This window comes from Eucalyptus grandis, chromosome 2 (assembly GCF_016545825.1).
Source record: "Eucalyptus grandis isolate ANBG69807.140 chromosome 2, ASM1654582v1, whole genome shotgun sequence".
Lineage (NCBI taxonomy): Eukaryota > Viridiplantae > Streptophyta > Magnoliopsida > Myrtales > Myrtaceae > Eucalyptus > Eucalyptus grandis.
The window spans coordinates 52,820,757-52,837,716 of NC_052613.1; the positions used below are offsets into that span (position 1 = coordinate 52,820,757).

Consider the following 16,960-nt stretch of genomic DNA (forward strand, 5'->3'; position numbering starts at 1 on the left):
TTCATTGACATTATCTTTGCAGGATCTTGACATCTAAGATGATCAATCGGTACACAGCTCGCATGCGTCTTCAAATGAAGAGTTATCAGTGCCAAGCCAAGAGACTACCGCATTCCATTTATCTTGACGTTTCAACCAGTAACCAAATATATTCAAGAACACATGCAGAGACGAGACTTGCTTATGAGTGTCAATGTTCACCTCAGCAAAGCCAAGATGCTAAGCAAACCGGCAAACACTAGATATGGTCCCGATTAAACTCTGTGCAACAGCAAAAGAGTAGCAGACTGCTACTGCAAAAAATGTACAAATGGAGAAAAAGATATGGGATCTTTAAAAGCTTTGAGATATCCCGGCTCTCCATTACATAAAATGGTTGGTCTCTCAATTCTACAAATTAAGGACACTGACAGGCAATTTGGACAATAATGTCCTCCATACCATAACTTAGTGACCTCTGTCAAAGCCTACGCAGCGGCTATCAGGCTTGCAAGCTCTCATACTAAAATGAGATAGAGGTACCCGATGGAGCAGCTACTTCGGATACAGATGCAATGGCATTTGCTGATCGCCGGAGTGATTGAACTCGAACAGAATCTTGAGAACATCGCTATGGAAGATTTTTTGTACATAATCGATCTCATGGGACTATTACCTGCAGCATCTCTCGGCTTAGCCGAGATCCACCTGGTTCAGAAGGAAAATCTGATGTACAGCCCTTCAACCTATTAAGGCAGTAACTCACAAGCGTTCGTCAACAGGTGACATTGGGACAAATCTTCAAATCCTCACGTGTAAAGCTCCTGGAGATCAAGCTAGTTGGATCAAATTGCGGCACTTCGCATCCCATGAAAAGGAATTCCTTAGTCAGCAAGTGATTCAGAGTGCCACTTTGCTATCTCAATTGGTTATGAAATGGGCTGGTGGATAATTTATAAATATGAAGGAAAATCTCGCATTTTGAGCTAATTTTTTGTGTGAGAGAATCTCAAAACCACCTAACACACCTAAGCATATTAATTTCTTTATTATAAGTAACAATTATTAACAATTGGAATTGATGTGATATTTTTCTTTAAGTAATTAAACTTCACTCCCGACATTTTCTTTGGTGACTATATAAGAATTCAAATGGTATTAGGAGAACGTGATTAGTATGCAATAGCTCGATATTGAACATTTTTTTTTCCTTTTCTAAATCTCCAAGTTAGACTTCATAAATAATTTGTCACTGTTATGTTCTAACAATTGGCCAAAGAATCAATTTTGGATAATCGGTTCCCGTATTTAAAAGCGGTCTCTATGGACAACAAGAAATTGTTGTAGACATTCTGAAGATACAAGGTGATGTGCTCCTGAATCATATACTATGCTTGGATCGACTTCAATGAAAATAAGAGGAATTCGGCTAAATTGACAAATTATCAGTGATTTACCAATTTCTCAAAAGTTATCAATGTTCACTTCCTTAGTAAATAGACAACTAGCGAATGGCTTATCAAGATCAATGAATAATAACAAGTTTCAATTGACCACCGACTTCATTATGCACATTTCAAATATTGCCATCACGACGAAAAAATTACCGAACTTTTGGAGAAGTTACTAATTTCACTTCTAATAGTATGCACACATGCGCAATTCCTAACTCAATTGAATAATTACCCCCTGCACTTTAAAAACACTCATCTCTTCTGACTTGCCGCCATCGAGCTCAGTATAATAACCTGAAACTTACTACCAAGGGGGCAAATATTCCTTACCACGTCGTGTTTGGCAAATATTCCTTACCACGTCGTGTTTACTTGAAACTTACCTTGATTAATTTCGAAGGCACGTTCTACTTTCCTAGCAACATGGTAGGCAAAAAACTGTGCTCCTACGACTCTAATTATTCGCTTCTTTTCAATTGGCACACGGAGATAAAGAGGGATTGCAATGGCTTGCATACACGCAATTCTTCTAATTCAATCAACCCAGATTACCATATGATTTGATCTGATACGACAAAAATTCTCATCCTAACTTTGTTTTCCGATCAGCCACTCAAGCATCAGTGCAAAAGCATCTCTCTATTTCGATCCGAATTTGGGGGGAAATGAGGTTAGAGATCTTTTGTCCGACGAAATTTGAATTGAGATTGGAATATAGGATTAATTAGTTTCTCAGTTACATGACAAGGATGATGCGAACTAGCCTTCGGTTGCAGAATGCGAAACAGGGACTGGGAGACATCATTCAAGGTTTCCGATACGACTTTCTCTGGCAAATCCCTCCAATCATCTTTTGTTCGACCTGACAGCCAGAGCAAAAAAAGGGTTGTGAGGAACTTCGGCAACGGAATCAGTGGAGGAGCTCGTTTAGGTTTGAAAGTTTAAATTTCTAACAAGCAAAATCTCTCCATATGAAAATATTAATTGAAACGACAGCAAAATTAAGATTTACCGGATCACCACAATGTGATCATTGAACATAAGGAAAATCATGACAATAAAACAAGCAAAATATTGAATTACATAGGCCAAAGTTCACTAGACCGACACATTTCAAGATTTTGTGGGACCCGTCGAATGTATTTCGAGAATTTGTGCTATCCCAACTAGGTCTCATTGGAAAAAAAAAATGCAAATCCCATTTAGTTCCCAAAGCAGATGTAGAACGAATGCTTGGAAACATAAATATCTCAAGAGCAGACTACTTACATCTTGTATTGCCCATTGCCATTTGGAGGCAGCAGCGCATCGTAGTGTCCATAACTATGGTAGAGGACGTTAATGGGGTTTCCAGTGCCATACTCTCGGCCATATTCAGCTATGATCCTCAGGCTACTCGAAAATCTTTCCTTCATGTAAACTGTAATGGGCGTCCTAACAAGTGAAATATCATATGACAGGCGAGGAAAGTTATGAGTTCACTGGAGTTGAGAAACCTTCATCCAAGACCAACCGATTGCATTCCTGAAATCTAGTTACTTCCTCGACATACTAAACTAAATACAAACCTAGATGATTAAGAAGTTAGCAACATGCGACGCATGCAATCTGAAGGAAAGGAACTCACTGTAGGACGTGCGAGCACATTAGCAGTTCAGGCTCTCCTCCCCATTGATGAGGCTGTCTCATCTCTGCTACGTAAGTGTCGAAATCGTCTTCAAGAAACCTGCACCGGTGCTTGATTAGTACAAAGAAAGACAATCATACTTGAAGATAAAACATGATTTAAAGATCGCCATCAAAAGAGTAAATTGTAGTCTAAGAGCCCAAAGGGTCGTGATTAACCGCTGACTTTTGAAGAGGTTGGAAAGTAAAAATCGGAAGCATCATAGATCTGTCCAGTTCGAAAAGTTCTGAGAACAAAGCCAAGCCAAAAAAGGAAGATCTCCCACCACATACCGTTCAATTTCTGCTCTCCTTTTGACAAATTCATCAGCAACCTGTCAAAATCATCAGTATTTTCTTTAAGAGAGTTATGGCAGAACTTATCAAGACGTCTTCAAAATATTGAAATCCAATTTACACAGACACGACAAAGATACTCTGTTGACAATGACAAATACAAACTAACGAGACAAGCAAATAAGTGATCCACGAATTTATCTGTACCAAGTTCTGGAGATATTCGGCCATTGTATTAACTCTGGCTCATGAAGCTATAAGAGATATAGCTGCACTAATGCAAGGGCAAGCTCAGTTGCACCATGTTTAAATGAAGCGATTTTTTTAAGGCACATAACATGCCAAAGCCATTAGGCAGCAGATGAGAATCAAGTTTTTTCTAGATACATACTGAAAAAGGATCAGTGAGGATGTCATGGAATCAGAAAAGAAGCTGTCCTACTTTAGCTCTGAGCTCGTCCGCAAGTTGTTTTTGATGGCTTTCACATGGTGATTGCTTCCCAGCTCCTAGGTACGCACCATGAATTACAGACCGAAATAAACATCTACCATCTCCAGCTATGCCTGTCACATGCATGGCATGTCAAATCTTTTCCAAGATGTTCAAAACTCAATATAACAGACATATGTTGCTGATATCCATATCACAAATCGTATGCAAGTACAGGTATAGTCCTGCAGACGCACAACATGTGGACCGAGAACTTTGGGGTGGGGATGGCAGGTAAAATATATGTGGATTTCGAGAGCTTCTTAAATCATCTTTGGAATGTCCATCTTATATGCCCCACCCGAACCACTGAAAAAGAGGTCCACAGCAGAGAACCAGGAGATAAATGATTTGTGTTGCGCCTTTATAGCAAACACTCAACACAGCATAATGAAGCAGATAGCAATGAAGCCAGTAAAATTTATATAATACGATATATATAGCCTTTTTAATTCGAAGGTAGTCAATCGAGTTTATCAGGACCTTGTTTTTAGTTGAAGTGCAAGGCAATCATGCATTTCAACCTATTCTGAGAATTGCAACCCATTTTTCTATCTTCAAGACAGAAAAATTTAAATCAGATAAACATCAGACATCAGTCTTTGGCATGCTTTCTTACATGAACAACTTTTCCCAGTTTTTCCAGGGAGCCATCCCTTGAATTACCACAAAAACCAAAAGAAATTAACATGTAAACACACACACAAAAACAGAGACCTTGCCAGGATCCATGCTAACGACCAAACAGACTGGTGTAAAATAGAAGCCAAAAGCTTGAAACTGTGCCAAAGCCAACGGATATTTACACAAAAGAACCATCCAATGAACTATCAAAAGGAAGAATCAACTTTCGTACATGAACAAATTTTCCGAATTTTTCCAGGGAGCCATCTCTTGAATTACCAAAAAAACCAAAAGAAATTAACATGTAAACACACACACACAAAAACGGAGACCTTGCCCAGGATCCATGTTAACGACCAAAGATACTGATGTAAAAGAGAAGCAAAAGCTTGAAACCATGCCAACTTCAACGTATATTTATACAAAAGAACATCCAATGAACTATCAAAAGGAAGAATCGAATTTCCTACATGAACAACTTTTCCCAATTTTTCCAGGGACCATCTTTTGAATAACCACAAAAATCAAAAGAAATTAACATGTAAACACACGCACAAAAACAGAGACCTTGCCCAGGATCCATGCTAACGACCAAAAATACCGGTTTAAAGTAGAAGCAAAAGCTCGAAATTGTGCCGACGCCAATGTATATATACAAAAGAACCATCCAATGAATTAAATCAAAGGGAAGAATCAAATCCCAAGCAAGCATAAGCCCAACCCACGCATCAAGGAAAGCATCGAATTACTTTCAAAACCTTTAAAACGAAAACTCTTCAGGTCTTGAGCAGAGAAGTATTCCTAAGCTTTAGAATTAGTTCAAGAAACAAGCAATGCCAAAACGAGGCATCTCTGTCTCTTTGCAGCTTGAAACATTCAAGGCATGCCAAAGCAAAAACAGAAGTGGCAGGAGAACGAACAAGCGAACAAAGCCGGCACATACGAATCGTTCGAAACTGAGCGAGGTCGTTACCACGCGAGTTTTCAGCTTTCGGCATCGTTCGGGATGAGACAGTCCGCATTCGATCAAAGGGTCATCATAAAAGGAAACCCGAGCACCTCGACTTGTTCTCGAGAGGGAAGGGAAGAGAAAATGGGGAGCTCTTTCCACCTGTGGATGATTGAACGCGTGTGGTCCTGGTTCCAGTAGCTGACTCTGCGAAGTGGGCATGTGAGAACAAGCCGATAGGGACCTTGTCCTCTTCTGGCGGTGAGCTTTGGCTGCGAAAAGCTGGCGATGGAAGAATCAAATTCGATGCTCATTCTTTCTTCGAGCAAGCAGCAAGACGAGACAGTGACGCGACGCTCAAACAACGGAGGAAATCCGCCTTCCCTCCGAAACAGAAAGACCTCTCGGGCCCATTTGGAATCTCTTCGTCCGAGTCCATCTGATCGAATGTCCATCCACGGTCGATCATGCGAGTTTCATATGGAATCTCGCTTTAACGTGGAGCCCACCTGACCTGTGGCTCAGATAAACTTGACTTGGCGAAGACTCAAAATCTCGCACGAAACCTAAATGATGGAACAACTATTATCTAGTGGACTCACGTACTTTCAGAGCGTGCGAAAATCGTTTCTCTATTATACAAATTCGAAGGAGATCACATTTTCTATTCGTGATTAAAAATCCATCGACATCATTCATAAATCTCTTTATAGGAACTGATGTGATCTAGAGGGATTCCTCTCAACTTTTCCATGATGCATGTACCAGTCAATTGTCATATGGTGCATTTGATGTGAAAAAGAGAAAAATAAATATATTAAAAGTTCTAAAACTTATCATAAAAATACAATTGAATTATGAAACTTATCAAATTGATGTAATCAAATCTCAAAATTTGTTAAGTTGGTATAATCAAGTCTTTTCATTAATTCCATCCAACTCGACATACTGAAAATGTTAATTAGTTTTAGGACTTAATATTGCATAACTTGATAAATTTTAGAACTTAATTATACTATTTAAATTTTTTATTATTTTATTGCACTTTTATAGTAAGTTTTATAATTTAATTACATTGTTTGAAATTTTAGTACTCGATTTCATTTTCATGATAAGTTTTAAAACTTGTAATAAACTTATATGAAAAAAAAAAAAATTAGACACGATTATAGGCTTGCCAATCAGTCCATGGGCTTGAGCTCGTCTGAGTCAAATGGGCTTCAAACTTTAAGTAATTTTAAGTGGGCTTTTTCTGTTTTTTTAGTTTGAAAATTTTAGTGAAAATTCCAAATAAAAGCATAAAGTGCTTTCATTTTATCAAATAAAAGCCTAAATTGTATTTTATTTCAAATAAGGTCATAAGATGCCATCATTTTCTCAAACAAATGCATGAAATGGCACTTATTTCATGTAAATGCCTAAAATGGTTATATCAGTTTCAAAGAATGGCCTAATCTCACTAGTCAAGGGCATTTTTGTCTTTTTTTTTTTTTTTTTTCATTTTTCTGTTCTTTTCTTTTCTTCCTTTTCCCCCTTCCCTCCGCCATCCATAGCAGAGGTGGCTAGGACTCAAGTGAGGGTCGCCCTTCCCTAGCATTGAGCGAGGTCGACTCACCTAGGTTGGCGAGGGCAACCCTCACCCTCGCCCTCGCCCTCGCCCTCGCACTATGCTAGCAAGGGCGACCCTCGCTTGAGGCGCAATGATGACCAGGGGAGGGAAAAGGAGACAGAAAAAGAAAAATGAAAGGTAAGGAAATGAATAAAAAATATATACTTAGAATTTTTTTTTCTAAAATACCCTTTCTTCAATGGCCGGAATAGCCACTGCCTAGCCAAAAGTCCTTATTTGGGATGATTTGATCACCTTAGGACTTTATTTGAGAGGATTTGGTCAATTCATGCCTTTATTTAAGACGATTTGGTCAATTTATGATTTTATTTTAGATGATTTGTCTATTTTAGATTCTTATTTAAGAAAATGATAGCATTTTGAAGTTTTATTTGAAAATTTTCCAAAATTTTATGCTGGTTTAGCGAGTGTATTTAGTTAAAAAAATAAGTCCAACCTACCGGACAAAATGCTACTGAACATTGGGAATGGGCAGAATTAGGCACAAGATTATGAAAAGACATTCTCGGGACTTGACTTCAAGTGGTGCGGAGCATGAAATGAGCAGAGAGAACCTCAAAACATTTCAAGCACAAGATTCGTCCTCTCCTTTTGAGGTAATGGTGTCTCGTACATCTTGCGTCACATAAATTCGTTTGTATATTTTTATTTTAGCTGCAATCGATGATAACTCTGATATAAGTTGCTCAAAACTCCGATTGCATGATCTCACATGATTAATTATGGAAGACACATATATCATCACTTCCTGACATTTTATATCAATCACAAAGTATCGATTGAAGTTTACTTAGAATACCAACTACGCGACCTTACTTGACAAATTATGGAGGGCAAAATCAATCACGCATGATTGTGTCATATGACGAGCAAAATTTGGTTGGAATTAATATTAGGGGTACATTGGGGCAAAAGGTATATCGCTCCACTTAGAGAGGCGGGGCCAGGAGGTTTACATTGTTGGACAAAATAAAATGTAGGAGTGGGATTCTAGAATGTCAAAATCCCATTTCATTTGCCGGACGACACGTATTGCCCGAGGTCCACCGTGCCAAAAGTCTCTCATTTTCACGTCATTATCTCACCTCTCTCTTCCCTCTTTCTTTTTTTCCTTTTAACTTTTCTACCTCTTCCCTTTCACTTCGACGCGAACGTCTCCACTTCCACCACCACCCCCACCCCCACCCCCACGGCCATCTCAGTCTAGCCCTCGCCATCATTTTAGTCTTTCGTTGTCAAGATCGAGCTCGGCTGGCGAATTTGGGCCTTGAATCCCCAAAAAAAGATGGCGGTTGGGGATTGGAGCCGGGGAGGCGGAGTCGGAAAGGAACGAGGAGAGCGTGTTTGGGGGGCTTAGCGGGGTTGGATAGACATGGAGCCCATGAATGGGCCATGGAGGGTTGACCTGTGAGAGTGACCCGGCTTGACGGTGGAATTAGAGGAAGAAGAGAGGGACTAGCTGCAAAGGAGCGACGGGGGCAAGGCCGTGCTGGTTGTGGTGGTTGGAGCTCGAATTGCTGCTGCTTTGGTTGGCATTGCTCTGGGACTCCATTCGGTTCTCCTTCTTGGCAATTTAAACGCAATTCCTCTTCGTCTTTGTTGTCATCGTCATCATCCTTATCATTAAGAATTGGCTCACAAACGGGAACCCTTGCTCCAATTTTTGGGATACATGGTCGAGGCGATCCTGAGCTGCTGTTGCTGCTTCTTATAACTAGGGGCCTCCTTGCTGCTTCTTATAACTAGGGCACAGGCCCACAGGCACAGCCACAGGCCCACAGCCACAGGCCGTTCCTTCTTCCTCGCTCTCGTGCCGAGGTTCCAAGACGCTCGACTTTCCTCTCCTCCGTGGCTCCCGATTGACGGCAATAGAAGAGTCCTAGGTGCAAATCAACGTTTACGACAAGCGTAATCGAGATCGACGAGGCTAATCGGCGTTCGGTTTTCTCCCCTTCCGTCATTGTTCGCGCCAATCGTTCGGAACGCCCGATCCAGATCGCAGGTCGCCGGCGGCTTGAGCGCTTCCCGGTAACCCTGAATTCAGATTTGCGGTACATTCTCGGTGATGTTTTACCTCGCGGTAGACAGTCTGGGCTTTGTGAGATGGGGGTTGAGCATGTGTAGATCTTGTGATTTGCAGATTGAGGAAAACACGGAAAGCCGCGAAATTAACCGCTGGTGATTTTCGACATGGTAACGTGAACTCGAGCTCTGGAATTTCGGAATGATTAGGATTCGAGCGGATGGTTTTGCGATTGACAAACTTATGTTGGTCTTTTTCTCCAGTCGGCGCTCTTCAATTTCCATTCATTTCTCACGGTAGTGCTGCTGGTAATATGTACGTGTACTTATGTGAAGATGCACTTTCCCGCCATTCTGGAGCAGAGGACTGGGTATGTTCTTTAGCCTATCGCGATTGTCTATCGGATATTTTTTGGTAGTTTTGTATCGGAGTAGAGGTTTATTAGGTGCGACAAATGTTCACCTCTGCATTTGCAATGCGAAGTAGTTTTCACAAGAAAGCTGTAATTGTCACTGTTATATGGGTTTCACGAAAAACATCTTCCCATTGTACCTGCTACTGCTAGCTATGTAAGAGAAGTAATAAACAGCCCTTAGAGTATTGCTTTCATATGGCGGTGAGATAGAGATACTTCTATCTCATCTGAAGAAGGAAGCCCTCGGCCAAACAAATATTTTACAGAGAACCGACAAGGCAGGACTGCAGGTGCAGTCTGCTTCACTAATGTGATGCTTGATACGAGTGATCATTGGGCTTGAGGTGCATGAACTGAATTTTTCCCCTAACTATTGAACCTCGATTTATTCCAATTGGACTGCTCTAAGTTTGCCCCAAAAATCAGTGTTTTGACCTGGCTGTGCCAGCAAATGCCACATCTAGTGCAAACACATGAAAATGATGCAAGCTTGATGTCTGACTTTAAGTTTGGGGCATTGATGTAGATAGAAGACAGAAAATCGAGAAATAATAGTTAGAATGAAGAAGGGCTGCATCCGTACTCAGTAAATGCTCACTGCATCATCCTTGAAATTTGCATGAGAAGAGTTCTAAACAGAGGCTTTGTTTGGCCGTAGAAAAATTAAGTAGTCTTTTTAACTTGTTCTCATGTACATTTTAATGAAATCCTTTGCCTTGTTCGCATATTCATTTCATTGATTGACAACAAGTGGCCATAATTTCCTTGAATGACTGATACTGAACCTCTCGGTTAATAAACATATTGGCATGTGTTAAGATGAAGGTTTGTGGAAATTCAGTAATACAACACAAAGGAGGTAAGCTTATGGCATATCGGCCTTGCCCTTGTGATTCCTGCCTAATGGCCACTGTATACCATTGTTTTCAAATCTGGTATATAGTACACTCATTAATCTAGTTCCTTGATCCTTCTGCATACTTGCAGGTTTCGTGGTTTCTTTTGGAAGGCTGCTAGAATAGGTATGCAACCCTGTCCCTGCTTGCAGTGTGCATAATGTCGATGTCAAGGGCCTTTGAGGGTCCTCTAAATTTTTTCTTAGTATATTATTTGTCTGGATAGCTTAGCTTAAAATTGTTATTTTACCATCGTCAATCTTGACTTTTTCTATCAATCAATATCTTGAATTTCCAATTAGCAAACTGCCTCATTTATATGGTTCTTAAATAGAAGGTGCATTTCATTTGGTGTGATTGGGCATTCCATGTTAAGATCCTTTTCCTTGTAAAATTTAAGAAATGAGTTGAATACGGCTTTATTTCTTTGTTTGGCTCCTGCATGAAGTTCTTTACTGTTCTGGTTTCACATTGAAACTTGCATATTTATTCCTGGAATGATTTGGGAAGATGAATGATTTGTCCTTTCTTCTTCCTGCTATGCACCTCTTTAGCTGATGATCTTTTCTGTGTTTCTGGAATAGGTGAGCGTCTTAGTCCTTGGGTGGCCATTGGATGTTTTTCAATGGGCGTGTCCATAATTTTCTTCTAAGGAAGACGTGCTTGTAAGCTTCATGTTATCTCAACAGTTATGTATGGCGTGTGAAACAAATAGTGCATTTTTTGAGATGAGCACAATCATTCACTGCTACAGGGGCAAGTTTTGTGCATTTTTTGAACTGGATGGTCTTCTATTTGCTGCACTTGCTTTTATACACCTTACCAATCTTTTCATGAGAAGATTTATAGCCCAAGCTCCTGAACACGATCCTTTAAGATATTATACTAACAAATAGTGTTTCTTTCCTTTTTGCTTGTTCTCGAGTCTGTCAAATCAAGTTGAGCCATTAAAAGTTTAACAGCATTGTGCTCAAAATGAGTGTTCCTGTTTACATTTTTTTGACATGCCTAGAACAAAAATGCAATATAGGTCCATTAGTAGGAGATATAAATGATAGTTCTTCAGAGGTTGCCATCTAATTAGAGCTGAAAGCTTGGTGTCAATTTCAGAGAGAGCGAGCGAGAGAGAGAGAGAGAGAGAGAGAGAGAGAGAGAGAGAGAGAGATTTGTGGGTTTAAACATGATAACGACACTGTGCACTGCTCGATTCTGCAAGAGAAATATTGTGCATCATCTCTTGTATTATTTTTACATCATGATGCATTGTAGTATTTACCTGGTTTGCTAGTGGTCAAAGTTTGGATGATGAGGGCAAAAAAGGGTTGGATTAGGATGAAATCAGGATCGTAGGGTCCTTGAAGCCAACAGGGACACAAGCAAGAACGTTAATTGCTAGTTTGATCTTGAATCTTCTCAAGACTAAAACCTTCCTCCTCCCCAGCTGAACACTGAGAGGATGATTTTCTTCATTGGTTCCTTCTTGTTGCTCTGAGCTGTTATGTTCACTGTCTCGTTGCCCTTTCCTTGGTCTTCTCCTCCCAAGTGGAGAGGATAACTCCTCAAGAACGCTCTCCTAAAATTGTAGTCTTCATAGTGAAAACTCTTCAATCTTGCCTCATTTTCATCTAAGCCACTGCAATCCATGTGTAAGCTTTCTGAGTCAAGTTGCTGAGCTGAACTCAGAGTTTTATGGTCCATAGACTCCATACATGGTGTGGTGAGGTTGTAAGTAATTTATGAAAGGACTGGATGATCCCACATGATATGAGAGCAAATCAAGACTGATTGATTTATTTGCTGAAAGCTAATGTGAACTCTTGTATTTGGTTTATTCGCAATTTTCCATTAAGGATATCCTGGCATATTGCAAAGTTCGTCCATATGATAGAAACGGATAGGAAAATGAATGTTTAAATGCTTGTTTAGAGTTGATCTTTTCCATATGTCAGTGTTGACTATTGAATCTGAACACTACAATGCTTTACGGTTATTCTTTTGTTTCTCGTGTCAGATACATGAGAAATTCGTCTAAGAGAGGAGTTGTTATTTTCGTGAGGGTAGACAATCCTCCAGATCAAATGTGAAATTCTTACTTGGTTAGGGAACAATAATTCCAATTTCTGATGGTTCAGGTCTCAATCTGCATTTGGAAAACTGGGAATTTTACTCTCAAAACTCGACATTTTCTGTCATATTTTTAAATGAAATTCACTGCGATCCTTCCTATGGTTAGACTAAATTGTATAGTTATCCCCCTTATTTACAAGAACCTTCACAGTTTGCCCACTCAGGATCAGTAATCTGTCCTCTGTCCTCTATTTTTGTATTTCTGCTTTTGAAGATTTCTTATATGCAGAATTTCGGCCATCTTTGTTTTTTGTTTTTTTTTGTTTTTTTGGGTTATGGGCTGGGGCAAGAGCATTATTGTCTTCTCTTACCCTGTTCTTGTTCTCGTTTTTCTTCATTCGGCCAATTTTTCGTATTCTCGATTGTTTGATCTAAAAAGTTAAGAGAAAACGTTATTTAACGGGGGGAAATTGTCCAAAAAGTCCTAAATCTATTGCACTTTTGCCAATTCAGTTCTAAATCTTTAACTTTGTCAATTAAGTCCTAAATTTTTTCACTTCTTGCTGATTCAGTCCATCTTGGCCGGAAGATGCTGATGTGGACGCCGCTAACGTGGATAATTTTTAATAATATTTTAATTTTTAAAAATATTTTAATATTTTTTTATTTTTTTTTTTTTTTCTGTTTCTTCTGTTTTTTTCTTTTTGGCTTTTTCACAAGCGATGGCCGGCCATACAAGAGCGGGTCGCATCTCAGCCGTTGATCGTCCCTCCGATCCAACGGGAAAGGCCAAGGAAAAAGCCAAAAAGAAAAAAAAGGGAAAAAATTCAAAAATTCAAAAATTTTAAAAAATTTAAAATATTATTAAAAATTGTCTACGTTAGCGTTGGCGGTCCCCGTGGCACCATCGGCCTTCACGTTAGCATTTTCTGGTCAAAATTGGCTTGATGGGCTGAATTGGCAAGAAGTGAAAAGGTTTAGAATTCAATTGGCAAAGTTAAAAGGTTAAGGACTGAATTAGCAAAAGTGTGATAGGTTCAAGACTTTTTGGACAATTTTCCCTTATTTAACGATCCTTATGATATCATTCTAGGGAACCACGAATATAAGACAAAATCAGCAGCTTGCCGTTGAGGGGTATTGATCACTCTAGGCGTCACGTCAAATTCTTTAAGTCATATGCCTGAGAAAGCTAATCCCACGGGTAAGGCACGTTGAAAATGATCCCGAACGGGGACAGTCACATCGTTCGTCTAGAAGGAAATGGTGATTTTTTTAATCTTCTCATGCTTTTTGTCCAATTATAAGAATAAAGAATATCCGACAAAGGTTGCGCAAATTTGCAAGATATAGCTGCAGGAGCCAAACAAATGTAAAAGCTTGTAGCCTGCGTTTTGCAGATTATTGTGGGAGGATTACTGGGGGAATAATAAAATATTTTATGGGAAGAAATTGGGTGTAGGGGAGAAATTCGAAACAAATATTGAAGACCCGATAAAACCAATTCGCAAGACAGAGTTAATATCAGCTTAGAACTTTCGTTTTGAATCATCTAAAAGACTTTAGCAGTAATGCAAACCGTAGGCAAGCAAGCAAACCATTTGCTTTAGCCTGTGACAAATGCATTAGAACCCCTTCAATTAGAGAAAAACAACCGTATCATCGCTCATCGAAGTTTCTGTATCTCACAGTTCGTTGTGAGTATGCATCTTGCCAGAGGTGCTCTTGATTGAAATTTAGGTCTTTTATTTGTGGATAGGATCCATGGAGTAACATTATTAATGGAGTCCGTATCAGATTAAGGGCATCTACGAAGGAGCCAATGCCGCACCTTTTGTCGAAAAAACCTTTTTTCACCAATGACATTTCTAGTTAAAAGTCCACGATTTTCTTTTCTTGGTAACAACTAAAGGACGTTGGTCGCTTTGCAAGTTTGCTCCAAGTATCGAAGACTGCTGGGACCGAATTGAATTTCGGGCACGCTTGGTATTAGTTGGAGTGTGATGATGAAAGGTTGTATGGTTAGGCGCGGTAGATATAGACGAAGTCTTTGTTGAATTGGGAAGCAAAGTAAATGGCCCATGCAAGATGCATAATTTTACTTTGAGCGGACGTGTATTTTCCAAGGCACGTTGAGGGCCGCGACAAAGTGAATGGCGCTGGGAATGTAGCAGAACACACCCGGCTGGCCCAACCGTCGTCTTCAGTGTTTCCGCGAATTCACGCGCAACATTTGAGTGTGGGTCTCTTTTCTCCTATGGAGTTGCCAAATTGTAATAAAACTAGAAACGTGTTAGAAACGTGTTACTAAATATGTAGAGCCTCGACCAAAGGAATGGGCCAAGCAACAACAGCTTAGTTTCAAATGGGATAGATCCTTTTGCTCAGAGTCACATAAGTAACCTTGTAGCATTCTCTGCGACCTTGTTGGTGGAGACCCCGTTAATATCTGAGGACATGGCGATTTACATGAATTTTTTTTCAGATTCGTTGAGCTGGAGATTTAGATATTTCATGTTATTTAATAAAAGCCACATTTATATGAATGAAAACCATTTTTGGCGTTTACTTCTGACACGAAAAATAGCATTCCAGAAGGATTCGACTTGTTCCAATCTCCGTGATCCACCACCCATCACCAGCACTACAGCCATTATTTTCCTTTGATGAGTATAAGGAAATTGGCTTTTCGAGGGGAAAATGTAGCCAATGATGTAATGTAAATTGATAATTACAACGTCGAAAATATGTGGAGTTTATAATTTCAAGCCTGGCATGCAATGAATTGTGTTATCTATTGAAATATAACATATTCAATTTATTAAAACAAGTTGCAATGTTTATCAAAATCTCTCTTTTTATATTGTTAACTACGGCTCCATTTATTACATATCAAACACCTAAATGATGAAAGATTGCCATTCCTAATGCATCGTTCATCTCGTGTGATAGGCAAATCAGGGCATCGTAAGGCGCTCTTGAACAACCCCTCTCCTTTTTCGTTTTTGGTTAAATTGAGAATGAACAACAATTATCAAGATCTTCACCAAAAAAAATAAAAAATAAAAAATAAAAAACAACAATTATCAAGATGGTTTCAGAGCATGAGGATTACTTGGCCCGAGTAGATAGCTTATGCTTATGACCTTGTGTATGCCTTTAGACTTAGTTTTCCATCTTTTCATTTTTCTTGTTGGACCAAAATGGTGAGTGACCAATGACCATCCTGTTGTCCGAATCATATCCATAAGAATAACGACAATGATATAAAGTCGATTTACCGAATTAATTTATAAAATGAGAGGCTGATTTATTTATAATAGCTATAAGACATTTGACACATCACATTAGAAAATCAGAATTTGGAAAGCATGCCTGGCACTCCTCAGATTACTTAAACCTGTAAGCAGTCAATTCTAATGGACCGTCCATAAGTTGCATCTCCGCTTAGTTAAAGTCCAAGAAATTTCATGGAAGTTGCCTATGGTGGCTTTATGTGGTCATTTGACGATGATGATGATGATGATGATGATGATGGTGATTGAGAAGGGGACACCACATTGTGGGTGGTAATGTTGCGACGTTGGTTTGAGTGTACAATGACTAATGGGAGTAAAGAAAAAAAGTATTAGTTATTGAATGTTGTTCGAATTGCAACTCTTTCATCAAAATTTATTGATTATACATGACTTGTATGAAAAAGAAATTAGTTTACATTATATCAGATAAATGAATGTGTGATTATTTATTATAGAGGTACAAAACTTCAAGTCCCCTGCCCCCCTCAAAAAACAAAAAATCTTATTTATGTAATCATTTATTGTACATCAAAGTCCATTTGCTTGCAGATATACTACCTTCTTAATATTTTTCTGTACCTAATCAACTTAATTCATGCGAATGGTCTGACATTTCCTTTTTCAGCTCGGACTTAGTTGTCACTTATAAAGCGACTGTTGGTATGCACCATTTCAATGCAGAGGCTCTAATAACTGTGTACTATGCTAGTTTCCATTTCGTCATGAAAATGAGCGCATGGAGCAGAGATTTCTCTTTTAGGCCAAAAACGGAGCACAGATCATTCAGTAAAATATTATAAATAAATGATCACACGATTGTTTATTCAATATATAGAGTTGAGAAACAACATTGATTCCAATTTTTTGATAATTTAAATTTATATGGAAAGGCAATTAAGTACCAGTCACAACACGACATCAAAGCCTCTGTCCTGTTTTTGAGTTCCTTCCATCTATTTCTTTCAAATTTTTTTGTCTATTCTTGAGATTTATCAGTGGATGGATGGGGAGCGAGTAGTTCAGGGGAATAAATGCGAGATGGAGACGGGGAGCGAGCAGGGGGGGCGACCCAGCTGGGCCGGTATCCGAGAGGATCGAGACAAAGAGTCAAAGATGGTTGAAGAAGAGAGGGAGCAGGGAGACTGACAAATAGTGACAATTCAGATCCGAGG

General features: G+C 39.3%; 2 protein-coding genes across 6 annotated transcripts; one reads left to right on the forward strand and one right to left on the reverse strand.

Annotated features, from left to right (window-relative positions):
- Nucleotides 1–2,053: 2,053 nt before the first annotated feature.
- On the reverse strand, nucleotides 2,054–5,784 carry LOC104433652 (OVARIAN TUMOR DOMAIN-containing deubiquitinating enzyme 4). Of its 4 annotated transcripts, none has more exons than XM_010046476.3 (6): nucleotides 5,453–5,769; nucleotides 3,838–3,959; nucleotides 3,393–3,433; nucleotides 3,061–3,159; nucleotides 2,703–2,867; nucleotides 2,054–2,295 (listed from the first exon to the last, which is right to left on the reverse strand). In XM_010046476.3, exons 1-6 carry the CDS (start codon nucleotides 5,529–5,531, stop codon nucleotides 2,280–2,282), a joined length of 522 nt encoding a protein of 173 aa, XP_010044778.1. In that variant the 5' UTR covers nucleotides 5,532–5,769; the 3' UTR covers nucleotides 2,054–2,279. The 4 variants fall into 4 exon arrangements, with proteins under 4 accessions (XP_010044778.1, XP_010044780.1, XP_010044777.1 ...); XM_010046478.3 differs by having other exon boundaries at nucleotides 5,483–5,765; XM_010046475.3 differs by lacking the exon at nucleotides 5,453–5,769 and adding an exon at nucleotides 5,077–5,243.
- Nucleotides 5,785–8,268: 2,484 nt separating this feature from the next.
- LOC104433654 (protein kish) lies at nucleotides 8,269–11,331 on the forward strand. Of its 2 annotated transcripts, none has more exons than XM_039307769.1 (5): nucleotides 8,269–9,139; nucleotides 9,229–9,281; nucleotides 9,375–9,481; nucleotides 10,514–10,548; nucleotides 11,007–11,331. In XM_039307769.1, exons 2-5 carry the CDS (start codon nucleotides 9,279–9,281, stop codon nucleotides 11,072–11,074), a joined length of 213 nt encoding a protein of 70 aa, XP_039163703.1. In that variant the 5' UTR covers nucleotides 8,269–9,139; nucleotides 9,229–9,278; the 3' UTR covers nucleotides 11,075–11,331. The 2 variants fall into 2 exon arrangements, with proteins under 2 accessions (XP_039163703.1, XP_039163704.1); XM_039307770.1 differs by having other exon boundaries at nucleotides 8,269–9,116.
- The last annotated feature ends 5,629 nt before the right edge of the window (nucleotides 11,332–16,960 follow it).